This window comes from Eutrema salsugineum, unplaced genomic scaffold (assembly GCF_000478725.1).
Source record: "Eutrema salsugineum unplaced genomic scaffold, Eutsalg1_0 scaffold_1, whole genome shotgun sequence".
Classification (NCBI taxonomy): Eukaryota; Viridiplantae; Streptophyta; class Magnoliopsida; order Brassicales; family Brassicaceae; genus Eutrema; species Eutrema salsugineum.
This window is the reverse complement of record NW_006256909.1, coordinates 1,756,903-1,781,061: the sequence shown is the minus strand read 5'-3', so window position 1 is coordinate 1,781,061 and position 24,159 is coordinate 1,756,903. Positions and strand designations below refer to the sequence as shown.

General features: G+C 37.7%; 6 protein-coding genes across 6 annotated transcripts; 5 read left to right on the top strand and 1 right to left on the bottom strand.

The window, feature by feature from the left end:
- Positions 1–3,252: 3,252 nt before the first annotated feature.
- LOC18028426 (NEP1-interacting protein 1) lies at positions 3,253–5,072 on the top strand. The gene is made up of 5 exons (XM_006411990.2): positions 3,253–3,743; positions 4,006–4,184; positions 4,319–4,402; positions 4,493–4,660; positions 4,755–5,072. Exons 1-5 carry the CDS (start codon positions 3,587–3,589, stop codon positions 4,875–4,877), a joined length of 711 nt encoding a protein of 236 aa, XP_006412053.1. The 5' UTR covers positions 3,253–3,586; the 3' UTR covers positions 4,878–5,072.
- Positions 5,073–6,483: 1,411 nt separating this feature from the next.
- Positions 6,484–9,994, top strand: LOC18028425 (pentatricopeptide repeat-containing protein At4g35850, mitochondrial). The gene is made up of 13 exons (XM_006411989.2): positions 6,484–6,644; positions 6,863–7,001; positions 7,152–7,314; positions 7,455–7,520; positions 7,625–7,722; positions 7,852–7,969; positions 8,055–8,261; positions 8,383–8,459; positions 8,735–8,828; positions 9,102–9,167; positions 9,273–9,350; positions 9,459–9,560; positions 9,675–9,994. Exons 1-13 carry the CDS (start codon positions 6,617–6,619, stop codon positions 9,783–9,785), a joined length of 1,347 nt encoding a protein of 448 aa, XP_006412052.1. The 5' UTR covers positions 6,484–6,616; the 3' UTR covers positions 9,786–9,994.
- LOC18028424 (ras-related protein RABB1b) lies at positions 9,953–12,140 on the bottom strand. Its single transcript, XM_006411988.2, has 6 exons — positions 11,899–12,140; positions 11,632–11,771; positions 11,020–11,102; positions 10,639–10,843; positions 10,447–10,515; positions 9,953–10,308 (listed from the first exon to the last, which is right to left on the bottom strand). The coding sequence occupies exons 1-6, from the start codon at positions 11,942–11,944 to the stop codon at positions 10,216–10,218; spliced, it is 636 nt and encodes a 211-aa protein (XP_006412051.1). The 5' UTR covers positions 11,945–12,140; the 3' UTR covers positions 9,953–10,215.
- Positions 12,141–12,228: 88 nt separating this feature from the next.
- Positions 12,229–15,001, top strand: LOC18028423 (CSC1-like protein At4g35870). The gene has a single exon (XM_006411987.2). It carries the CDS (start codon positions 12,432–12,434, stop codon positions 14,883–14,885), a length of 2,454 nt encoding a protein of 817 aa, XP_006412050.1. The 5' UTR covers positions 12,229–12,431; the 3' UTR covers positions 14,886–15,001.
- Positions 15,002–15,214: 213 nt separating this feature from the next.
- Positions 15,215–17,902, top strand: LOC18028422 (aspartyl protease family protein 1). Its single transcript, XM_006411986.2, has 10 exons — positions 15,215–15,737; positions 15,811–15,946; positions 16,064–16,299; positions 16,383–16,607; positions 16,705–16,840; positions 16,930–17,003; positions 17,091–17,190; positions 17,293–17,350; positions 17,439–17,510; positions 17,586–17,902. The coding sequence occupies exons 1-10, from the start codon at positions 15,430–15,432 to the stop codon at positions 17,807–17,809; spliced, it is 1,569 nt and encodes a 522-aa protein (XP_006412049.1). The 5' UTR covers positions 15,215–15,429; the 3' UTR covers positions 17,810–17,902.
- Positions 17,903–19,363: 1,461 nt separating this feature from the next.
- On the top strand, positions 19,364–23,018 carry LOC18028421 (la-related protein 1C). Its single transcript, XM_006411985.2, has 6 exons — positions 19,364–20,140; positions 20,670–21,171; positions 21,240–21,366; positions 21,460–21,550; positions 22,034–22,105; positions 22,347–23,018. Exons 1-6 carry the CDS (start codon positions 19,634–19,636, stop codon positions 22,623–22,625), a joined length of 1,578 nt encoding a protein of 525 aa, XP_006412048.1. The 5' UTR covers positions 19,364–19,633; the 3' UTR covers positions 22,626–23,018.
- The last annotated feature ends 1,141 nt before the right edge of the window (positions 23,019–24,159 follow it).

Here is a 24,159-nt window from a genome sequence, read left to right as displayed (position 1 = left end):
ATCTGAACCCGAATAACATAAATAAAATAATTTTTTTTACTTGTATCTCATTTTATAATTTTTTTGTATATGAAAAGTAGTTACAAATTGTGGGAAATATTAAATTTGATCTATATTTGGGTACTCAAGAGTCAAGATTGTTTTTATATCCATTTTGAGTAGGTCCAAGAATAAGTATCATCATTTTAGTGGTATGTTTTGTAATCAAAATGATGCCACATGTATGTATGTATCAAATTATCAATTCGTTGTTTCAGACCTGTTATTTATTTATTATTCAGGGAAACTGTAAGAGAGGAAATTTTTCAATTTGTTTCAGAATTCTGTTACGAACGCTAATAAATACGCGTATGTAGGCTATCAAGTATATGGAATCTACGCTCATAAACCTAAGCTAACTTCTCGCACGTATAATAACAATTAACAAGTCTTACCGGACCCATTTTTGTTTGGTATAACAATAAACTATTGCTCACACAGGAAGACTTCCCATAAAAGGAAAGGCAGAATCAAATAAGATATTTAAGTTTTCTCAAACAATTTACATATAATGTAGAAAATTATTTCTGTTTCGTATCTAAGGGTTTCTTGATTGCTTGTAAGATCGGCAACGACGGAAAGGACCCTACCGTATTTTGGTAAATATCTTCCGAATAATTTTCTATTCTAAATAATATGTCGCATTCTTATAAGCATTGTAATACAAGAATTGTACTGTAGAGTTAATGCTAACAACCACTTTGACCCGATTTAATTGCGCTCTACTATTTAATGGTATGTTTTTTGCCTCAATTAAAGTCTTTTTTTTCATTTTGTTCGCATGTTAACTGAAAAGAAGTATAACTAAGCTAACGAGTAATTGCTTAGTCACCAAAAAAAAAAAAACTAACGAGTAATTATTGTCTTGTAGAGCATTTTATATGGCATCAGGTGCCAAGGAGCTTTTGGACAAAATGACACACTTTACTATGTCAATAAACATTAATTTATATATTTTACACACTTTAGACTACTTAGACATCTCCAATCCTACCTTATTTTTTTCTCTAAATGTTATTTTGGAGGAAATTTTTCTCCAACCCTATATTTTCACCTGTAAAATGAATGAATGCCATTTTTTTCTCCAAATATGAAGGAACCTCATTTTCAACTCCATTTTGCATGTGAAATTTTTTATTTACAACATAATCTTTTACTTCTAAAAGAAAAAACTTTAAAAACACTTCAATTATATAACATTTGCTAAAAAATACTTAAACTTTTTCGTTCTCCAAAAAATACCCAACTTATTATAGAATGTCAGTTTAATATCCAAACACTTAAAAATTGCAAGTTTCACGCCCCGATTTTGATTCCGTTATCCCGTTAGACGAAAACTCTAAAACAGCGTTTAAATTTTAACACCACATATATATGTTATATGTGAAAAACCATTGTTACCCTTAAATTAATTTTCCCCCAAATGAAGAACCCTAATTTCTCTTTCTTCTCTTTGACTACCATTTGAGAATAGAAGACGAACTAGAGGACATTCGGAAAAATTAGGTTCGAATCAGTGGCACAAAAAATAGTGTAAGCATTCAGAATCAAACAATAACATACATACATTAATATCTCAAAATTTAGTTTGAAACAAAGAGACTCTATATCGTCAAGAAAAAAAGAGAGAGATAATCTTCATCTAAATCAAGCTATACATTTAATTAGCTACAAACCCACAACACAGAATTGATTCTCATCGCCGTCTCTAGTTTAGATGCAGCATCAGCTATCTTGGGAAGAAGAAGATTGTGGATGTTCGGCCTCACACCCCCATTGGGAATGGTCACATCACCAAACAATTTGCTCAGTTCCTCATCGTTTCTCACTGTCAATCGAAGGGAGATTGCAAGAATAACGATGCATTTAATGGGAATAAGCAAAATGGGTCATCACGAAGGGAAGGAGAAAATTAGGATTCTTCATTTTGGGAAGAAAAAGATTTAGGGGTAAAACTGGTCTTTTCATATATAATATATACATGTGGTGTTTAAATTTTAACGCTATTTTAAAGTTTCCGTTAACGGGATAACAGAATAAAAATCAGAGTTTGAAACTTGCATTTTTTAAATGTTTAGGTATTAAATTGACACTTATAATACATTGGATATTTTTTGGGGAGTGAAAATAGTTCAGGTATTTTTTTTAGCAAATGTTATATATTTGAAGTATTTTAAAGGTTTTTGTCCTTTACTTTTTATTAATTCTTAAAACTATATTTTTAAATTATAATTTAATATTTTATATTATATATATTTAATTTAAAATTAAAGATAGATAGATTTAAAATTTGAGAATAAAAAATAAAAAATATAAGAAAATTAACTGAAACTCGAAATAATATAAAATTAAAAATACATAAGAAATACTGAAATTACAAATAACATAAAATAAATTTATTACAACAACTGATTAATAAAAATCTGGCAAACTGCTTCCAGATCCACCAAGATCAATAAAATATTGTCCACATGAACCAGATTGAGGCGGATTTTGCTGAGTTGATAACAGCTGATGTTCCATCATCGATTTTTCTTTTCATTTTAGTTTTTTTATGCCACTTGGTGATATTTAAATTAAAATGGTGATATTTAAATTAAAATATACTTTGTTTTCTTATTTTAAATGGTATGTAATGTTATTTTTATATTATAGTGGTTGAATTTAGAATAATATTATAATTTATAAAAATTTTAAGAGGAAAACAAATAAATGAATTCATTTGTAATTTTTATAAATAGAGTGCATTATTAGTAATTAACAATAAAATAAAAATAAAGAATATACTCAGAATATTCTTTTTGGAGTTGAAAATGGAGGAATATATTAAAGAGAAATCCAACTCTATTTTGCAGTTCCCCCATTTTGGAGACAAAAATAGGGGAATACATTGGAGATGCTCTTAGGAAGTTAGGAGTAGTATAATCAAACTACATTGTATATATATTATGTTTTAAGAAGATAAAAATAAAGAGAACAGTAAATCGATATATAAGTCTGTACTATTTTCTAATTTGGTAATAAAATTGCTAATTAAAAATTGTTTTGAGTTTCAAATTTTGCAAGATTTCTCTTTGTCTATTAGTATTATTAGAAGAAGTTATTTAAGTATTTAATTAATTAATTTTTTCTTCTTTTTACGCTGAGCTTGCGCGCTTATCTCTTTCACTTTCACATCTCTCTTCTTTCTTCTCTCGTGCTTTGAAAATGACTAAATGAGAGATTTTTCTGGCCAAGATTTCAACATCTATCGATCATGACCAGCAAACCCTAGACTTTTACTTCACCTACTTGAGGTTAAATTTCAAGCAAATGAGGACCCAAGCGTTAATTGCAAGTAGGCCACACATCGGATCTTCTCTCTAAATCTTAAGGTCTAAGCAAAAACCCATTCCTCTCCTCTTTCTTCTTCTATCTTCTTTCTCGACTCTCTTCCTCTCTTGAATAAAAAAAGCTCCACTACTCTGTTTTCTCCCTCTCTGGAGATTGTTTCAGGTCTCTTTTTCTTATACTCAATACGCTTGATCTCTGGGGTTCTGAACGAGAAATGGCATCTTATAGATTCCAATCTGGGTTTTGCCCTCCCTCGCCGTGTCCCTTTCTCGGTAATTTCGTCGAACGGATCAAAGACGCATGTCGTTTCCTCGTCTCCGCTGTTCTGGGCACGATTCTCTCGGCGATCTTAACCTTCTTCTTCGCTCTAGGTCGGCCTCTCTCGTTCCCTATGAGTTTCTTGATTCTGTTTTAAAATGTCTCCACCGGCATTTGAAACTTGCTCTAATTCGTATTTGCATCCCAATCTAAACCCAAAATTTGATGAAGATTGTCTAGTTAAAGTATCTTTCTTTTGGGTTGGGGTGTGATCATTTCTAGTCCTTGTTTATCTGTGATTCGGGTGATTGGCATAAAGTCTGCAACTTGGGGTTTATGTAAAGCTAAGAAAGTTGTTTCCTTTCTCTTCTTCAGTTGGCACATTGCTTGGGGCACTTACAGGTGCTTTGATAGGCCAAGAAACAGAGAGTGGTTTCATTCGAGGAGCGGCGGTTGGAGCCATTTCAGGAGCTGTTTTCTCGATCGAAGTCTTCGAATCATCTCTTGTTCTCTGGAAATCTAACGAGTCACGTTTCGGTTGCCTCCTCTACTTGGTAGGCTATGGTCATTTAGCCTTTTTGATCTTCTCTTTTTGCTCTGTTTTCAAGCAGCGTAATCCAAAAATCCGGGTTTCGATTCTACTCAAGCTTCAATATTGATTCTTGTCTCTGGTTAATTTTTGGTGTAGATTGATGTCATTGTTAGTCTAATAAGCGGCAGACTTGTGCGTGAACGCATAGGTCCGGCAATGCTAAGCGCGGTTCAAAGTCAGGTACATGGATATGCAGTATTTTGTTCCATTTCCGCAACGAGATCTCTCTTCATTTTCGTGATCTGATTCATCTCTCTTCTCGCTGATCAGATGGGAGCTGTAGATACGACTTTCGATGAGCTCTCGAGCATCTTTGATACCGGTGGTTCAAAAGGATTAACAGGAGACTTGGTTGATAAAATACCAAAAATCAAAATCACTGGCAAAAACAACTTAGATGCTTCTGGCAACAAAGACTCCTGTTCTGTTTGTCTTCAGGTTTTTTTTTGTTGCTTTTATCTCTTGTGAAAACCGCAGATTCGCGGATCGGAACACAAAAGGTTTTAATTTCTTGTTCTGTGTAATTTTGCAGGATTTTCAGCTTGGTGAAACGGTAAGAAGCTTGCCACATTGTCATCACATGTTTCACTTGCCTTGCATAGACAATTGGCTACTCAGGCACGGATCTTGTCCAATGTGTAGACGTGATCTGTAATCTCCCTTCTTACCATTTGCACAGTCTCTGTCTATCTCTCTCCTTGAGCTTAAGCTTCTTCTTCTTCTTCTTCTTCTTCTTCTTCTTCTTCTTCTATGGTCGTAATCTTGTTGTGGTTAGGCTCTATATGTACAAAGAAATGGAAAAAAAGTTTTGAATTTTCCGATGAAAACCCAGAAACTCAACCAAATCCATTAATAGATTGTGTGTTGATCTCACCTAACGTTGAATTGGTTGAATTTTAACAATATTCTTTACTTATGACGTGACGAAAAGAAATCAAATTCTGTGTTTGAATCTGTGGGTCGTGGGCCTCCAGGAGATGGAATCGTGCCAAATCATAATTCTTGATTTGGTTTGTTAATTAGCTCTAACATTTAACCAGACGTTTATTTACTCACCAACACGTAATCAATTAAGTACAATGTCAATTTCGGCTAACGCAATTATTACGAGAGACTTTTTTTTTTGTCAACATCTTGTCTACTTGCAAACAACAAAATAATCTTGATCAGTCTGTACTTTTCTCATGATCCTTTTTCCCAATTTTTTGTTGGTACTGAGATACAAAAGCATTAAAGTAACTTATATAAATATATGAAATACATATACAAGTTTTATAGCTAAAAATAAGATAAAGTTGTTAAAATTATAATATATTTAATGCTTCACGAGCACAAAGGTACTTTGTTAGAGATAAGCTGTCCACTATTTACAAATGGTATTACATGTACGAGAGTACGAGGATGTTCTTGAATTTCATATTTTTCATTTTTAATAATTATATTTATTCCTTACAAAGTATTAAAGATATGGTTGTTCAATTCTGTTTTGGTTGTTCTTTTTTTTTTCCTTACATATGCCTTGTCAATCATGATTCTTGAAGATTCAGAAAAAAGTGTATACCCAAATTATCCAAGATTACAAAACTCTGTGTTTCTAGGATTAGGATTTGAATTGTGGAACAGATGTAAAAAATGTTTGTTCCCCAACAAAGTAATACTTTAGTTAGAGATTATTTAACGTTGTATCTAGAACTTTATATAGTTAGTTGATGTTTGAATATGAACCACCGTTTTAAAGTCACGGGGAGTAAACTAGCATATCTTATGTAACTAGAAAATCCTAGAAGCATTTAGGGGAAAGTGTCTCTGAAATTCGTTATACAAAAGTTACTCTTTCTGGAATTTCACGACACTTGATGAAATAAATTTTTGAAATTCGTTATCAACAGAGTTATTTCGAATGTCACGAGCTTTGATTAAATAAAGGTTTTTTCTTGGTCAATAATTTTCACTTATCGCATGAACCTATATTAGTTGTCTTCACGTGATCTTCCGACAGGTTAAGATATACAGTTGGGAGGTCCCAAGCGTAAATATCACTCTTCTTCGCTCTGTGGTACACGTGGCAGAATCATCGCAGTAGATATGATCACGCAACAGCCACGTGATCATCGTCAACCGGTCCGCAGATTAAGTCCAATAACTCATTAAGAGGCCCATGTAAAGTCCGCATTGACTCTACTAGGCTTTAGAAACAAACCGGTTGATACCCGGTTATATTTTCCGGTTTATGTTTAATCCCTAAACCCTGAGGCCTGAGCTGTATATCTCTTTACCGACGGCGGAACTCGATTAAACAGCTTTCCTCTTATCTCGTGGTCTGTGAGACTCACGGAGCTTCGCCGGAAAAGCTTGAATTTGGTTGCTAGCGGAAGTAAGGATTGCTTGTGAGCTATGACGTTTCTCATTCGATCCATTTCTGGTACGCTGCTATAGACATTACCGATTTTCATAGTCGTATGCATTTCTCCTTGTGGCTAACCAGATAGATCTCATTTTCATCTGTCAAGTGTCAACTATCTGATCTTTCTTCATCACTACATTTTGGGTTCGATCGAGTGCGCGTTCGTCATTTCTTAGTTACGCATCACATATCGCGCACGAATACTTACGTTTGATATTTTGATCTTGCGGAATTAGGGAGGAATCGATCTTTGGTTCGAGCTCTGGTTAGTCGGCGTTACTTCGCTTCATCGCCGGAGGAACTCGCAAAGAGAAATTACGCCAACGACCTGTCGGAATACAACACAGCTGTCAACTCCGTCACAGCTCAGCGCAGGTTTTTATTTAATAGCTTCCCGGTGTTCATAATACAGAAATATCCAATATAAATGTGATGTTTTTGTTGCTATAATAATGGATACTTGTGTTTGTGTTTGCATGATTACTTCATTAATCCTTGTGTATGTATATATTTTCTGTTCGGTAGGCACTATCTGTTGAGGGATGTTTATGACGATATGAAGCTAGATGGTGTGCAACCTACAGCTGATATTTTCCATTCATTTGTTGTGGGAGTGATGAAGGGTGCTCGGTTAAATGATGCTTTCTTTTTCCGTGAAGAGATGAAGGCCATGGGAATTGCTCCAGATGTATGTCCTGTGATCTTTCCCTTTTTTTTTTTGCTCTTACATGAAATAAACTCTTCTTGTTTGTTTTAGAGATTTTGGCTTTATAGTATGAGTCGCTTCATCGGTGGCTTGTGTTGTTGATCGTGTGTTCATTCTTGTAGGTGAACTTGTACAACTTTTTAATTTCCACCTGTGGTAAATGCAAGAATGGAAAGGAGGCGATACGAGTAATGTTATCTTCCATTTGCTTTAGTAGCAGACATTTTTTCTTCTTTACACTCCTTAATCTTCATTCACATACGAACCCTTTTGGTTTGTCTCTTATTGTAAGGTGTACGACGAGATGAAGAGATATGAAGTAAAACCAAATGGACAGACCTTTGTTTGCCTGCTCAATGCCTGCGCTGTTTCTGGCCAATTAGATCTTGTGTAGGTCACAAATGGAATTGATTTCCTTTAAATACGTTTTTGTGCTTCTTTTCTCCGTTAATGTAAGTTATGCGCAATTTAAGAAGTGATCTAATTTTTCTTTCATATCTGACTTCAAATAATGGTTAGGTATGCGATAGTTAGAGATATGACTGCTGCTGGTGTTGGTTTGAACCAGTTCTGCTATGCAGGACTCATAACTGCTCACTTAAATAAGCAACCTAGACCAGATAATCTTTCTACCAAGGTAACCTCTGAAGATCTCCTGTTGGTCTCTACTTTCTGTTTTTCTTGAAGTAGGGTTTCTCATATCCTCCTTGTTTTCTCAAAAGATTCTCGAGTTCGTGGAGCAGTCAAAAGGCTGGTCATCAATTGATTCATCAAGGAAGAGTGCAGAAGATATGATGTTTAGCATCAGTGAAGAAGAGCTGTACAATATTCCAACCGCTGAATATGCCCACAGGGGCAGGTTTCTGCAGAGGAATTTGACCGTGCACCACGTAGCATTCAGTGCTCTCGCTGATCTAAAGGATGTAAAAGTAATATGATTTCTGTATATTCGAAAATGTCCTGAATTATAGGGGAATGTTCTAATCTGTGAGTAACAAAAGCCAGTTTCGGAGTTGACTTTTGCATCTGACCAGCTATTCTCCATGGCAGGCAACGGAAGCTCTTCTTGAGATGCTTAAGAAAGACGGAAAAGACACTGACACTTACTGCGTGCTACAAATTATGAGGTACAATAAAGCATCCTCTGTGATTCTTCGATTGACAATATTAGACGTCGCTGTTATGTCCCAATATCTTTATCCACAAATGAATTGGCCTAGTATACGTATGCTATTATGAAATTTGCATTTAGATGTTTAGAACATTTGGGATTGTCATAGTTAAAAGACAGTCTTTGGTTACCAACATAACTTTTGTTACTTCCCTAATATATTACATTATAACTCTCCTTGAGAATCAAAACATGATTATCATATCTGCATCCAATTTTATATCTACACAGGTGCTATCTACACTCGAAAGACTTCAAAAGTGGTCTCAAATGGTTTGAGGAATACATGAACTCAGGCAAAATCCCTGCCATGGAACTCTACGCGGTAACTATCATCTGACCTCATCCTTGGTGTTTCAACATTTGTTTGAAGAGCAAACTTGTTTTTTTTTTCTATACATAGTGCGGGAATGATAACTTCTATAAAACAAATTTTGTCGATTCCCCAATCCTAAAACCCACCTTATGAATATAGAGTTGGAACTATATTCACAAAGAATCAAAGACTATTATTACGCTTCTCTGTCTTGTTTCGCTTACTTGGTTCAGCATATCTTTGGATGACCTTTATACATTTTATTTATTGTTGCTGCTACAGACGCTTATAGAGGGAGCCATGACAGAATACACCAGTGAAGGAATGCAGATTGCTCAAGACACTCTGGTAATGCTTATTGGATCGAGCTGTTCTGAAAGAAGAATCCATGATATAAACTAACCAAGTTTCTATAGACGCTGGCCAATGATATGACAATTTTCGTAAATGCAGGTCAAGATGAACGATCGTAATTTCTTCTTAGATCCAAGAACTGGAAGCAATCTGCTACTCAAAGCCGCTGGGGAAGAGGTAAAAAATCTTTGTAGTTCCGATTTCCGGAAAAAAAAACTCTGAAAATATCTTTTACTGCAAGGAGTTGGCTTAGTGAAACTAAAACTCTGTTTTTTTGTTTGGCAGACTGGCGGGTACACGGTTGCCAATATGATATGGGATCTGATGCAAGCTCGGAATATTACACCCACTATAGATGCTGTTGACGCTTACTACAAAGGATTGAAAGTAAAAAAAAAAAAAATCCCTTTTCTCAATCTTCAAAATTGAGCATAAACTCAAATCTTTCTTGGTATTAGTTTGTGAATGGGTTTTTTGGTTTTTGTGGTGTGTGAATCACAGAATTGTGAAATACCAGAGGATGATCCGAGACTGATGTTTGTGATGCGTACATACAATACCCTGCGGCTTCAGCGAGGGCCTCAGCGAGGGACACTGCCTAATAGGCGGTAAAAGCAGAGAGACTAATTATGGCTTCTTAGTTTTCTGCTTCTATTTGCTTATTAGGATCTCTGTAAACCATCCGGGTATGCTATTTTAATCACTCGTTTAGATGAATAAGGAGAAAGTTCGACTATAGGATTGGACATTACTCTGTTTTCAAATTGCTTTAGAGCCTGAAGAGCTTTGACTTTACGTGCAAAGCAACAAATTGATTTAAAGAAGCCAACGCCTGCTTGGTTTATAAAGATCAGGCTGTTCACTCTCAAATGCACCAGTTTAGTTTTTTTGGTAAAGACAAACAGGAAAATAGAGAAAGAAAGTGAAACTATACATTTCTGGTGTTTCCAATTGCAGAGATTAATAAAAAGCAAGAGTAGTTTCTGAATCACCAGATTACATCAGAATATGTGTGTGACCGTTGACACATCTTCAGAGATCTTTAACCACAACAGCCACCTCCCTGTGAGATCGCACCATCTCTTCCTCCAGCTGCACCTTGAGGACGCCCGTAGCCCACCTTAATGCCTGATGACTGCAAAATCCACAAAGATTAAGGGAATTGAATCACGTAGTAGTAACACAATTAATCATAAGGGACTAGATTCCATTGATGTGTAGTAATATAACCATTAGAACCAGAAGATACTTCTCAATTCAGTAGGGAAAATACCTCGTTGGATACATCAAAGACACCATCCTGAATGTTCTGAAGGATCTTTGCTGCAGTCTTTATGAAGGCCTGTTGATAGATATATTCGACGTGTTAAATGCAGAAACTAGGAGACAATTACTTCAGAATTTTCTGTGACAACAACCAGATAACAGGGTGGGGGAATAAGAACTGTAAGGAAGAATCTATCACCTCCTCAACATTTTGAGCTGTTCTTGCAGATGCTTCTAAGAACAACAGTCCATGTTCTTTGGCAAACTGTTCTCCTTCCTCTTTGCTAACAGCTCTCTTGTGAGCAAGATCACATTTGTTCCCGATCAGCATAATACTCATGTTAGGATTTGCATGTTGCCGAGCATCCTCCAACCAGCTCGCAAGATGGTTAAACGTCTCTCTCCTGGAGGCAAAGAACAATACTTTTTAAGTTTTCAGAGCCGAAAGATCATAGAACTGTTGTCGTATATGCCTCTCAAAATTCCAAAACATATATAGAAATGATCATTTCCAAAACCGTGCCGGACATTGACATTCAGGCTTCGAGCTAAAGTATAATTTCATGAAAAGTATACTAACCTGGTGATGTCGTAAACCAGTAAAGCTCCGGCTGCTCCTCTGTAGTACGATCTGGTGATGGATCGAAAAGACTCTTGTCCAGCCTACAACATCATACGCTAGGTTAAATCATAAACAACACATCATACCAACCTTGAACTCTAGAAGCCACATAAACCAAACATAAACAACTCAAGCCCATAAAAACAAAAACTACACCACAAACGACTTAGAAAAGAAATCAAAGAATCACGACATATCCACCAGAAGAAGACACTACAAGGACTGAAAAAATCACCAATGCACTGGTGAACTCAGCTTCTCAATTTCAATTAAAGGGGGACTGGTGAATAATCATATAGATACGCCTACAATACTTGATCAAGAGCCGGTGAATTGATTAATTAACTTCCCACTTTTCGTCCTTGGGCATGATTTTAAAAAAAAAAAAAAAAAAAAACACTAGCATCATCAATTCTAATCGGCATTGTTTCTCTAAATACTTATAAAATGCATTAATTATGACAATTAATCTTCTTAATCACATCTACCTTGGAGTAAAACAATTCTAAATCAATAAAAACGTGATTAAACCAATATAAGAGAAAAGGCGAGACAGAGACAGAAACGTACGGTATCCCAAATTTGGAGTTTGATGGGGCGTCCATCGACGGTGACCATCCGAGCACCAAACTCGACACCAATGGTGAGATCGTGGACTGGTTGGAACCTCTTGTCAGTAAATTGCAGAAGCAGGCACGATTTTCCCACACCTGAAGGACAATACAACGAAAACCCATGAAAAATCGCCACGAAATCGATACAACCCAGAAAAAATCGAAATTAGGAATTGGAAAATAGAAACTGGCAAAACGAAAAGGATGATCGGTGGTGGGTGACCTGTGTCTCCGATGATGATGTATTTGAAGAGGTAATCGTACGACATGGCTGATGAATTTGCGCAAGGTAGAGATGATTTTCCTTGTGGGTCGAGAATTTGAGAGAAAAGAGATGTGAAAGAGAGGAAGAAGAGATGGAGAGTACAAGTCACCGACGCGCTTTTAGCCCCTTTTTATTGTCGACGTTTCTCGATGGACGAAGCTATCTCATTTCTCTCATCTTTAAAATCTTCTAATTAAATTATTAAAAATAGAGGGGCCTGTCGAAAAATATCCAAAAACACATTATTGAGCAAAATAATAATTACAATGATTCCAAACCGCGATCGCGTTTCATCTTCGTCCTCCTTTTATCATCAAATACTACTTTCTACCATATATGCCTCGACTTTCCCCATCATCTCTGTCGATTTACTCCAGAAATCAAACCCTAAATCCTCAAATCTCTCGTGATTAAACCATTTTTTGATAAATCGTGAACCGAAAGAGAAATTGAGGATCTGGGTTGCTTTAATTTGGTAGGAGTATTTCGCGATGCATCGCAGTTCTTCGGCAGCCGCGATGCCGCCGATTTCATCCATTGTCATGGATGATTCATTCTCTCCTCCTCCATCTTCCGGCGACTTGCCCGAGATCCCCGATGCTTGGTACGGTAACATTCAGTACCTGCTTAATATCTCGGTGATTGGGCTCTTATGCTGCGTCTCCATCTTCCTATTCGTGAAGCTACGCAGCGATCACCGTCGTATGCCTGGTCCTTCTGCTCTCTTCTCTAAGCTCCTCGCCGTATGGAAAGCCACTTGTCGCGAGATCGCTCGCCACTGTGGCGCCGATGCTGCTCAGTTCCTCTTAATCGAAGGTGGTAGCTTCGTGCTCCTTTTTTCCATTGCTCTTTTGGCTGTTTCGGTTATGCTTCCGTTGAATCTGTATGCTGGGACTGCTCTTCTGAGTGACGAGCTCTCCAAAACGATGATTACCCATATTAAGAAAGGTTCAGGTCTGCTTTGGCTTCATTTTGTGTTTGTTGTCATTGTTGTTATCATCTCGCATTTCGGAATCTCTGCCATTGAAGCTAGGCTCAAGTTCACCAGGTTTAGAGATGGGAATGGGAATATCAGCGACCCCAATGCAAATTCTACTGCCGTGTTCACTATAATGGTGCAGGGTTTGCCTAAGAATTTAGGGTCTGATAGAGTTGAGTTTGAAGAGTGCTTAAGGCAAAAGTATCCAGGGAAAGTTTACAAGATTATTGTTCCCATGGATTTGTGTGCTCTGGATGATCTTGCTACAGAGCTGGTTCGTGTCCGAGACGAGATTACTTGGTTAGTTGCCAAGATGGACTCTAGGCTTTTGCCGGAAGAGTTTGAGAATGCTAGAGATGGAGGGTTACTGTCTTGCGTGGGTGCTTTGTGGATTAGGGTGAAGGTATTGTGGTCTCAGATTACAGCGCGATTTGGTTTTACAGATGATGAAAAACTAAGGAAGCTGCAAGAATTGAGAGCTGATTTGGAGTCTCAGTTAGCGGCTTATAAAGAAGGACGAGCACAAGGCGCTGGGGTTGCTTTTGTGATGTTTAAGGATGTGTACACGGCTAATAAGGCTGTTCAGGATTTCAGAAACGAGAGATCGAGGCGTACTGGAAAATTCTTCTCTGTCACAGAGCTGCGGCTACAGAGAAACCAGTGGAAAGTCGAGAGAGCACCCTTGGCAACTGATATTTACTGGAATCATCTGGGATTGACAAAAATCGCTCTTATCGTACGGAGAGTGATTGTGAATACGATTCTATTGTTGATCCTTGTGTTTTTCAGCTCCCCATTGGCCTTGATTAGTGCCTTGGTGAGTGCCGGGCGAATCTTCAATGCTGAAGCATTGGATAGTGCTCAGTCTTGGCTCACTTGGGTGCAAACTTCTGGCTGGATTGGATCTCTGATTTTTCAATTCATGCCCAACGTCTTCATATTTGTTAGCATGTACATTGTGATCCCTTCTGCTCTCTCGTATCTTTCCAAGTTTGAGCGGCACTTGACAGTGTCAGGGGAACAAAGAGCAGCTCTGTTGAAGATGGTCTGCTTCTTCCTTGTGAACCTCATCGTGCTCAAGGCTCTTGTCGAGTCGTCACTGGAAAGCGCACTCTTGAAAATGAGCCGGTGCTATTTAGACGGCGAGGATTGTAAGAGGATTGAAGAATACATGAGCCCTTCCTTCTTATCAAGGTCATGCGTTTCTGCTCTAGCTTTCCTCATCACAAGCACGTTCTTGGGAATCTCCTTCGATCTACTCGCTCCAATCCCGTGGATCAAGAAAAAAATCCAGAAATTCAGGAAGAACGACATGCTTCAGCTAGTCCCCGAGCAAAACGAAGAGTACCCTTTGGAAAATCAAGACCCAAGCAGCAACCTTGAGACGCCACTTCTCCCTGAAAACATGTTTGAATCTCCAAGATTCGGCGACATCGAACCTATGAGCCAAAACCTCTCTGAGTACCCAATCAGCCGAACCTCACCAATCCCTAAACAAAAATTCGACTTTGCTCAATACTACGCCTTCAATCTTACCATCTTTGCCTTAACAATGATATACTCTTCATTCGCTCCACTCGTGGTCCCTGTAGGCGCGGTTTACTTTGGCTACAGATACATTGTCGACAAATACAACTTCTTATACGTGTACAGAGTCCGTGGCTTCCCCGCAGGCAACGAAGGAAAGCTAATGGACACGGTTTTGTGCATCATGCGCTTCTGCGTTGACCTGTACCTCGTCTCGATGCTCTTCTTCTTCTCTGTCAAAGGAGATTCGACAAAGCTTCAAGCGATTTTCACACTTGGGGTGCTTGTGATGTACAAGCTTTTGCCTTCGGATACAGACCGGTTTCACCCGGCTCTTCTCCGGAGTATCCAGACCGTCGATAGCATCGTCGATGGAGCAGTGGATTACGAAGCTTATTCTCAACCCAACTTCGATTGGGACACTTACAACAACAGATGATTCTACGGCTTTTAAGCCCTTATTAGTTTTGTTCTTTGACCAATTAAACCGTTGTTGTATATCTCTCTGTGTATAATCCATCTTTTGAGAGCAGTATCACTTTTGTTTCGTCACTATCTCTTGCCATTTATCATTAAGCATTAGTTAATATATACAATCTTTGCTAAAAAATGGGATTAAGAAGAAGTCAGAAGAAAAAACAGAAAATTAGCAGTGAGAGTGGGACCCAGTGGATCGCAGTTTTCTTTTCAACACATGGACTGTTGTTAACACTCACCTAACGAAGAAGAACATAGATCTTCTCTTTCTCTTCCTCTCAAAGTTTCACTTTTCTTTTTCCTCGTTCCTCAAAATATACCTAATTTTGTTTTTCTGTTCCCCCAATTTCTCACTATTCCAAGATCTAAATCACGCATTTTGATTTTTTTCGAATATTTCTTGGGTTTCTGGTGTAATGGTATCTCAAAACCTCTTTGTTTTCCCGAGAAAAACCTCCGGGAAAGTAGGATAATCTGTGTCGAGTTCGAGAGAAAAATTGTTCACAATGTCGGCCTGTTTCTTCAAGAGTACTCTGTTCTTGATCCCGATTTTGACGTTACTGAGCTTCGGGAGCTGCAATGGTCGAATCTTCACCTTCGAGATGCACCACCGATTCTCCGATGAAGTCAAGCGGTGGTCCGATTTAACCGGAAGATTTGGTAGTTTCCCCCCTAAGGGAAGCTTTGATTACTACAACGCTCTTGCTCTCCGTGATCGACTTATCCGCGGACGACGCCTCTCGGAGTCGGAATCGGAGTCGTCACTCACTTTCTCCGACGGAAATTCAACTTCTCGTATCAGCTCTCTCGGATTGTAAGTGCATTTTTGTTACTCAACAATTCCCAATTTCAGGATAAGTCTGAATTTTCCAATCTTCTGATTTCAGTTTGCACTACACGACTGTGAAATTGGGTACTCCGGGAATGAGATTCATGGTGGCACTCGATACAGGAAGCGACCTCTTTTGGGTCCCTTGTGATTGCGGCAAATGCGCACCAACCGAAGGAGCTGCTTACGCTTCTGTATGTTAACACTTTTTTAGCATTCACAATTGTTGTTGAGTTTACCGATCTTAGCAGTTGAATTGTAAGTTTCCATGATTGAATCCTTAATTCTGGGTTTCTATTTGCTGAGTTTAGGAATTTGAACTGAGTATTTACAACCCTAAAGTTTCAACCACAAACAAGAAGGTCACCTGCAACAACAGTCTATGTGCGCAGCGTAATCAATGCCTTGGAACATTCAGCACTTGCCCTTATATGGTTTCTTATGTCTCTGCTCAAACTTCGACATCCGGTATTCTTATGGAAGATGTTATGCACTTAACAACCGAAGATAAGAATCCAGAGCGTGTCGAGGCATATGTCACATTCGGGTTAGTAGCAGTTAACATCTTCACGTTGCTTCTTTGGTGTTCAGTTCAATGCAGTAAGTTATTGAGATGTGAAACCTGTGCAGGTGTGGACAGGTGCAAAGCGGTTCTTTTCTTGACATTGCGGCACCAAATGGTTTATTTGGTCTTGGCATGGAAAAGATATCGGTACCAAGTGTTTTGGCGAGGGAAGGTCTAGTTGCTGATTCTTTCTCCATGTGTTTTGGACATGACGGAGTCGGAAGGATCAGTTTTGGGGATAAAGGTAGTCCTGATCAGGAAGAGACACCGTTTAATCTGAATCCTTCACAGTAAGTGGTAATTCACTTATAAGCTAAATTTCGTTCGTTTTTGAAAATCGTATATGCCAAGAATGTGCCTATTAACCGTTTTGGAAACTCAATGCAGCCCAAACTACAACATCACGGTGACTCGAGTACGTGTGGGGACAACTCTAATAGATGATGAATTTACAGCTCTCTTTGACACTGGCACATCATTTACTTATTTGGTGGATCCGATGTATACTACAGTCTCTGAGAGTGTAAGCATCTAAACACCATTATAAATCTTTTTCTGTTACTCTTGATGCTCAATTATTGATAACTCTAAGATTCACATTGTTGTCTCCAGTTCCATTCTCAGGCCCAAGATAAGCGCCATTCACGGGATCCAAGGATTCCCTTCGACTATTGCTATGACATGAGGTATGTCTTTGTATCTACCTACACTCAGATGTTTCTTTGTCTCTGCCATTCAAATCTAAACATGTTTCTTGTAAACGGTGTGATCAGCACTGATGCGAATGCCAGTTTGATACCGAGTTTAAGCCTCACAATGAAAGAAAACAGCCACTTCACCATCAATGATCCTATAATCGTCATCTCTACCGAGGTCATTCGTAATCTCTGTCTCTCTCTCCGTACTTCTTTCTTTATCGTTCCTTGTCTTCCTCAACGGAACCTTAATACTTTCTGTAGCATTGCATTTTCACAGGGTGAGCTTGTATATTGCCTGGCCATTGTCAAAAGCTCTGAACTCAACATAATCGGACGTAAGATCAGTTTTTTTTTTTATATATATATTGATCGTCGAACATCCTGTAAATTATGAGCTCACATTGTTTACTCTTAATGAAACAGAAAACTACATGACCGGGTATCGTGTAGTATTCGACAGAGAGAAACTCATCTTAGCTTGGAAAAAGTTTGACTGTAAGTGTGCTCTTACGTTTGTTAGATCACTTGAACCCTGTTGTGTTCTCACTAATGATATAACTCATAACGCAGGCTATGATATTGAAGAGACAAAGACAACTCTTGGCGGAGCAAACAAAACAGAGGCAGTAGCTCCGGCAATGGCAGCCGGAATAGCGACTCATAATAACTCCTCTGAGCCACACAAAACAAACAAAACCATCTCCAAAAGTAGCTCTTCCTCCAACCAAAGATTTAAAACAGTAAAGCTCTGGTCTTTCTTCAGATTTGTGTTCATATTACTTCCACTTTTGTAGAGTTGTAGTAAGCTTCTTCAAGCCCATTCCAATACATAAGAGCCATTTTTTGTTTGTATCATAACGAGACTATAGAGAATATATGATATGTTTTTCCACTCATCACTAACATCTCTAATTTCGACGATTTTTTGCCCCTTAATCGAGGTAAACCGAACCTAAAGATAATGTGGTTTATGGAGTAGAACGCTGAATATTCAAAAGAAAAACAAAATGCTTTCCACATTGATGACCTGATTTGGCAAGTGGCAACGCCTGTCACGACCGAAAAAATGTTTTTTTTTTCAATTTTGATCATTTCTCTAATGTTTATTTTTTATGTTAAAAAACTTTAATCAACTAAAACTAGATCATAAACATCATTTGTCTAATGTAATATTGGTTTTAGATGAATTTTAAGCATTGGATTGTATATATGACCATTTATAACTTTATATGATATATTCTTATTAGTTATCTCTATACATTCTTGGAATGTAAATGAACAAAAAGATAATGAACTGGTAACTTATATTGTGATAAAAGATTCGTATTCCGAAAGGTAGTTAAAATATTTTTAGATATGCATTTGTCCAAGATGTAAACATAGTTACACCAACATGAGTCCATGACCATGTCACAAGACTTTCTGTTCTTTTTATAATAAACTGATGCACTGGAAGCTAGAGATTTGTAACCATTGACATTGTTATTGTCAACAACCATATACGTACATTAAAATCAAGATGACAACATTACGAGATCAATATTATCCAATTAGTAGTCAACTTAATTATATTTTGAATAATACAAAGTCTCTTGTTACCAATATCTTAAACTAATGAATAATTAAAGATAGTTTTTAAGAACTAATTAAAATTGTACTCCTTTGATATATTAGTTCAGCATTAACCATGGATATATTTACTACCAAAACTGCATATATTATAGTAGATACAACGAATCTCTATTCTAAATGTAATAAGTTAAGAACTTTCAAGAATATAATAGTTAAGATATCCTTTACGTATATAAAACGAGATGATTTTGGAACTAAATATTCTGAAGTAACTTTTTGATCAGTAATTCTTTAAGCGATCGTCTGATGATCAGACTTTCTCTCCCCAAAAAAAACCATATTTTAAGAAACAAATCTACAGTAGAACATATGCTGGAGTATTTTCCAAAATTTATAAAAAATATAATTTTAAAGTATAGAATTAAAAACACGATTTCTAGTTAATGTAAGGAAGATCTATTTGGTAGACAAAAAAAAAATGATTTACCTGTTTGACCTATATTAAGCGAGTGAATTGTTTTAACTAATCGCTAAACGACGCGTGTCATATTTAGTCTACTCGGTAATTTCACATGTAAACGTCAACAATCCTCCACAAAGCTTCACAGCCAATAAGATTCGTTGAATGAAACAATGTGTGTTTGTGTTTTTTTTTCTTGTGTTTACCCCAAGGGTAATTTCGTAACTTCGAAGTACCACGGTACTCGGTAGCGAAGAAAATCCGAACGGAAAAGTGATTAACATAATAATTTGATTAAAAAGAACATATAAAAAAAGAGAACGGAAAAAAAAGTAAAGAGAGAGAGAGGAGACTACACTGCTCCATCGTCTTCTCCTTCTGGGAATTGTTTTTGGAAAAATCGGTGTGTCTCCTTTTTTTTTTGTTTGCATTACCCAAACCCTAACCCTAATTTTCTGAATCGCGGAGGTTTCGTCGGATTATTTCACTGCTAACTTTTTTTTGGGGTTAATCGATAATCGTTTATTTAGATACTGTCGATCGGAGCTTCATCGACTCTCTAACAAACCCTAATTTTTGTCCCCTAATGATGGTGTCCGCCACTACCAATAACTCCAGTTCTTCTTCCTCTTCTTCTATGTCTCCTCGTCATACGAGCGAGAATCACGGCAGCCCCAACGCTGCCGCTGCACAATCGCGCCGTCCCTCTCGGCAGGTTTCCTCCCCGTGGTCCCATGTCGTCCGCGGCGAATCAGAGCCGACGATCGCCGCCGCTCCTTCCTCCCCTCAACCCAAGGCCCCGATCGAGCCGATTGCTTCTGTTTCCGTGGCTCCACCTGCTTCTCTTTTGACGGTGGAGGCGGCTGCTGGAGACGACAAATCGGAGGAATCTGGTGGTCAGAGCAATGCCGGAAAGAAACCAGTTTGGAAAAGGCCGTCTAATGGGGCTTCTGAGGTCGGACCTGTCATGGGAGCTTCGTCTTGGCCTGCTCTCAATGAGGCTACCAAAGCTCCTTCGAACAAGTCTTCTTCTGACTCTTTAAAAAGTCTCGGCGATGTACCAGTATCATCACCATCTGTCCCCATTTCTCAGGTTTGAATGATTATCATCATGACCTTGTTATTGTTTATGTGGTTACTAATTAGCTTCATGAAAGTAGATGGAAGTTTTAGCTTCTTCATATGATCTATTGTTACGAATGAACATAACTGTGTATCATAGTTGTTGCTTGATGGGTGTTGTCTCTTGAAACTTTTGTAGCTTTCATTGTTTCTCACTGCTCTTTGTTGAAACAAATCTTTAGCTTGCCAAAGTCTCCCCTTTTGGATTGTGTATACAGCCATGTATCAACATATAACTTCAGCATCTGGATATTATGGGTCTTAATGCCTTCCTGTTGGATTGCGATTGCATGTTGAGCCACTGAGCTATCTTTTACCCGCGGATATGAAAGTCTTGAGTTGTTTCTTCAGTTCAAAGTTCCTTTTTTTTTGAAGTTGTAATGTCGGAAACAAAATGCTTGTATTGACGTACGCCTTCGCTTGTGCATGTGTTATTCTACTGTCGATGATTTTCCTTATCCTGATTGAAGGCTGAAAATGCTTCTATGTCTTTGATTTAGGGAATCGCAAATGCTTCTGCTCCTGCACCAAAGCAAATTGGCCGCACAAACCCTAACCCAACACCAAATCACTCGCGCCAGAGATCATTTAAACGGAATGGCGCATCTGGATCCGCTGCTAATGGTACTGTTTCTCAACCATCAGCGCAGGGCTCACTTGCCGAATTGCCTTCGCACAACCCTTCTCCGAGAGGCCAAAACCAGAAGAATGGCTTTGCATCACAAAGCCACGGTGGTTCTGACAACCCATCACAACGAGACTCGTACAGGAACCAAAATGGTAACCATCACCAAAGTCATGGTGGGAGGCGCAATCAAGAGCACGGTAATCAAAATTGGTCTTTCCAGAGAAACTTCAATGGGAGAGATGGAAACGCACAGTCACAAAGAGGCAATCCAGCATTTGTAAGACATGCACCTCCACCTGTTCAGCCAATTCCTCCTCAGTTGATGGCTGCTCAGCCTATTCAGCCTTTTGGCAGTCCTGTGCCCTTCCCCCCTGGTGAGACCCATTGAAGATTAGGTCTTTGAATTTCCTTTGTTTCTTCTAACGCGTCTTCTTCATTTCAGAATTTGCGTCGCCATATTATCCCCGTATGCCTTTCATCACACCTCTTGCACCTCCTCCGGTCTTCTACCATGTCCAAGATCCTCCCTTGAACATGAAATTACAGAAGCAAATTCATTATTATTTTAGGTAGTACCTTACTATTGAATTTTTTTTTCTTCCCACTGCTCAGTTCTCTGTTGGGAAGAAGTAATTTAGATGCAAATGTTTCTTTTGTTTCAGTGAAGAGAATTTGATTAGAGACACATACCTTCGTGGGCACATGGATGATCAGGGTTTTGCTCCGCTACGTGTGATTGCTGGTTTCAAAAAGGTAAATTATTTTCTGAGGATGTGCTGTCTTGCATGATGGCCTCAATCACTTTTCTCAGTTTATAATATCAAAACAGTATATCTTATTTCATTCTAAAGGTCATTACTTTCACGCCTGTAGAATTCCACAAAAACTTTTTTTTTGACTCACATTGAGGGTTAGACTGAACGTGCCAATAGGACATTAGAAACTTTTTTTGTGACGGATTATATAAAGGTGTGCTATGCATGTACATACTTTCAGCAAATGGGCTCTGTTCTTAAGACAGATGATATATATTACCAGCTGATGTATTTATAAAATAAGAAATTCGAGCATGAATACTTCTTTGCTCGCTCATTTGGCGATATCGCATCAAAATGCATTGCTTTTGTTTTTCCTTCTCTTAATCCTAGTTACAATAACACTTTGTTGCTTAATACCACTGTATAATTCTCTGTGACTTTGAGCTATCGGTGTTGCTTCTTTTTTCTCCTTCTTCAGGTTGCAGAACTTACAGATAGTATCCAGCAGATAGTGGAGGCTCTACATGGCTCACCTTATGTTGAAGTGCAGGTATGTCTTGTCTGTGTGTTCCTAAGTGTTATTGACATCGGTTCATTTAGAGATGGAGCTTACGGAACTTTGTGATAATGTGCAACCTTAACTGTTTGATTCTGAAAATATGGAATTATCATTATCAGTTGAGAAGGAATATATAATACGCCATTGATATTTAAGCTTCCTTCTTGTGTGCACTGCTCCGAAAACTTTTGCTTATATTTGATTGCATATTGCTTGTTTTTCTTCTGCTTAGGGTGACAGAATAAGAAAGCGCCATAATTGGCAACATTGGTTGCTTCCTAGAGGGAGCGGCCCTGCGGTTTCGAGCCCCCGATCTGTCGATGCAGTAGCTAGCCAAGTTGGAAACTTGGTTATTGGTCAGAGCTCGGCGGATCGAGTTGGTGGTTCGAGCAGTCAGTTGCAACCTGCTGAACCAGAAAACAAAGCTGTTTCAGATGCTCAGCAACAGTCTTCTGGTGTTGATCCGATGAGCAACCGTAATGGCTCAGAATCAGATGGTGCAAATCGTTGAACCATCATGTTTGGAGGTGGTGGTTAGTGTTGGACATGAAATATATTATTTTGTCCTGCCCAAAATCAGGAAAAACAATAAGGAAGGGGAAACAAAAAAAAAAAAAAAAAAAAAAAGAGAGAGAAGGATAAAGGTAAGGCATAAAACCAAAAAAAGAAGAGACCCATATGAAAACAGAAAAAGGATCAAACATTTATGATTCTTCTAGCTAGCGGAAACTTTAGCATATTTATGGTTTTTATGTTTTTTGGGTTTTTTTTTTGTGGATGCTAATAACTTTTTATTTATGTTTATTCTACTTTGCTACATACGATGGTCATTGATGGTTGCTTGTAACCATTGTTGTGGTCCGGGATTTTTCGGTTTTGCTTGCTAGTATACTCTTGACCCCTATATCCTTACTTTTGTTCTTTTCGAAACTATGACTCGAACCCTCTACCGTCTTTAAATTTTTAGGTTGTACCTTAGTAGTGAAAACCGAACTCAAAATAAAAGCAATTACGTGTGAAATAATTAAAAATAAAAAATGATCAAACGTTAAACGTGAAAACCGAATTCAAGGGCGTTTTTTGAATTACTAAAGTATAAATGAAAATATGTTAAAGATTTATTATATATGCAATTTGCAGAAGGGTTTATTTATGAGAAGAGTGTAAGTAAAGAGAAAAGTTTAACTTAAGAGAAGACTCGTGAATAATTTGAGAGGACGAAATTCAAATGTGTGACAAAAAGCAAAAATGGTAAAGCGAAAAAACAAAAGAGAAAACGCAAAATCATGTACCAAACGGTGTTGTATTGTCGTTTGCGTATATTGCCTTTGATGTGAATATGAACAAACACGTGGTGCTTCACGCTCAGGCCTCAGCTAACGTTCTACTGTTGTCTTAGGGTATGGTTTTTTTGAATGGGACTTTTAAACAATTTAGCAAATTGTTCGGCGAGTCGTTCTATGATTATATATCTTGCGATGTTAAATCTTATATTTCATCTGCAAATGTGATAAGAACACTACATTTCATTCTTATAAGTTTAACTTACATCCGTTTTAAAAAAAAGGTTACTAGATTAGATTATCGAAATAATGTCCTTTCAAAACAAAGTTCAAGGGCAATTAACCAAACAACAACAAAAAATCATGTGTATTCAAAAGTTATTACTCATAACTTTTTAAGTGTAGCGAATGACCAACTTTTTCACATGTGTGCAGATTCATATTAAGATATTTGGTTTTAGTGTTCACTTTTAATTTAGACAAGTTGGGTACTTTTTCGGGTAAAGGTTGTAGATTATTCAAGCGAATTAAGAAGTTTTACATACTAACAACTAGATATCTATATTTCGTAATAAATGAAAAACGACTTTACTCAGCCCTCACTCTCACGACTAAGCTGAAGCCTAATACTACGATCTACTTATTATTCAAAGCCATGTAGACTCTACTCAATCTAGTCATTATATTTTGTTGTAATTAGACAAACCAAACAATCACATATATCAAAATATTCTAGATGTTCACCTAAATGTGGAAAATAAA

What these genes read in the sequence shown, in the direction of transcription:
- LOC18028426 (XM_006411990.2), top strand. Translation starts at nt 3,587, where the DNA reads ATGGCATCTTATAGATTCCAATCTGGGTTTTGCCCTCCCTCGCCGTGT. An exon ending in TCGGTTGCCTCCTCTACTTG is followed by an intron (nt 4,185 to 4,318) that starts GTAGGCTATGGT and finishes TTTTTGGTGTAG; the next exon opens with ATTGATGTCATTGTTAGTCT. An exon ending in CCTGTTCTGTTTGTCTTCAG is followed by an intron (nt 4,661 to 4,754) that starts GTTTTTTTTTGT and finishes GTAATTTTGCAG; the next exon opens with GATTTTCAGCTTGGTGAAAC.
- LOC18028425 (XM_006411989.2), top strand. Translation starts at nt 6,617, where the DNA reads ATGACGTTTCTCATTCGATCCATTTCTG. An exon ending in TCCGTCACAGCTCAGCGCAG is followed by an intron (nt 7,002 to 7,151) that starts GTTTTTATTTAA and finishes TCTGTTCGGTAG; the next exon opens with GCACTATCTGTTGAGGGATG. An exon ending in CTGATCTAAAGGATGTAAAA is followed by an intron (nt 8,262 to 8,382) that starts GTAATATGATTT and finishes TCTCCATGGCAG; the next exon opens with GCAACGGAAGCTCTTCTTGA.
- LOC18028424 (XM_006411988.2), bottom strand. Translation starts at nt 11,944, where the DNA reads ATGTCGTACGATTACCTCTTCAAATACATCATCATCGGAGACACAG. An exon ending in CATCATCATCGGAGACACAG is followed by an intron (nt 11,772 to 11,898) that starts GTCACCCACCAC and finishes ATTGTCCTTCAG; the next exon opens with GTGTGGGAAAATCGTGCCTG. An exon ending in AACTCCAAATTTGGGATACC is followed by an intron (nt 11,103 to 11,631) that starts GTACGTTTCTGT and finishes ATGATGTTGTAG; the next exon opens with GCTGGACAAGAGTCTTTTCG.
- LOC18028423 (XM_006411987.2), top strand. Translation starts at nt 12,432, where the DNA reads ATGCATCGCAGTTCTTCGGCAGCCGCGATGCCGCCGATTTCATCCATT.
- LOC18028422 (XM_006411986.2), top strand. Translation starts at nt 15,430, where the DNA reads ATGTCGGCCTGTTTCTTCAAGAGTACTCTGTTCTTGATCCCGATTTTG. An exon ending in TTTAATCTGAATCCTTCACA is followed by an intron (nt 16,608 to 16,704) that starts GTAAGTGGTAAT and finishes AACTCAATGCAG; the next exon opens with CCCAAACTACAACATCACGG. An exon ending in GACTATTGCTATGACATGAG is followed by an intron (nt 17,004 to 17,090) that starts GTATGTCTTTGT and finishes CGGTGTGATCAG; the next exon opens with CACTGATGCGAATGCCAGTT.
- LOC18028421 (XM_006411985.2), top strand. Translation starts at nt 19,634, where the DNA reads ATGATGGTGTCCGCCACTACCAATAACTCCAGTTCTTCTTCCTCTTCT. An exon ending in CATCTGTCCCCATTTCTCAG is followed by an intron (nt 20,141 to 20,669) that starts GTTTGAATGATT and finishes TCTTTGATTTAG; the next exon opens with GGAATCGCAAATGCTTCTGC. An exon ending in CAAATTCATTATTATTTTAG is followed by an intron (nt 21,367 to 21,459) that starts GTAGTACCTTAC and finishes CTTTTGTTTCAG; the next exon opens with TGAAGAGAATTTGATTAGAG.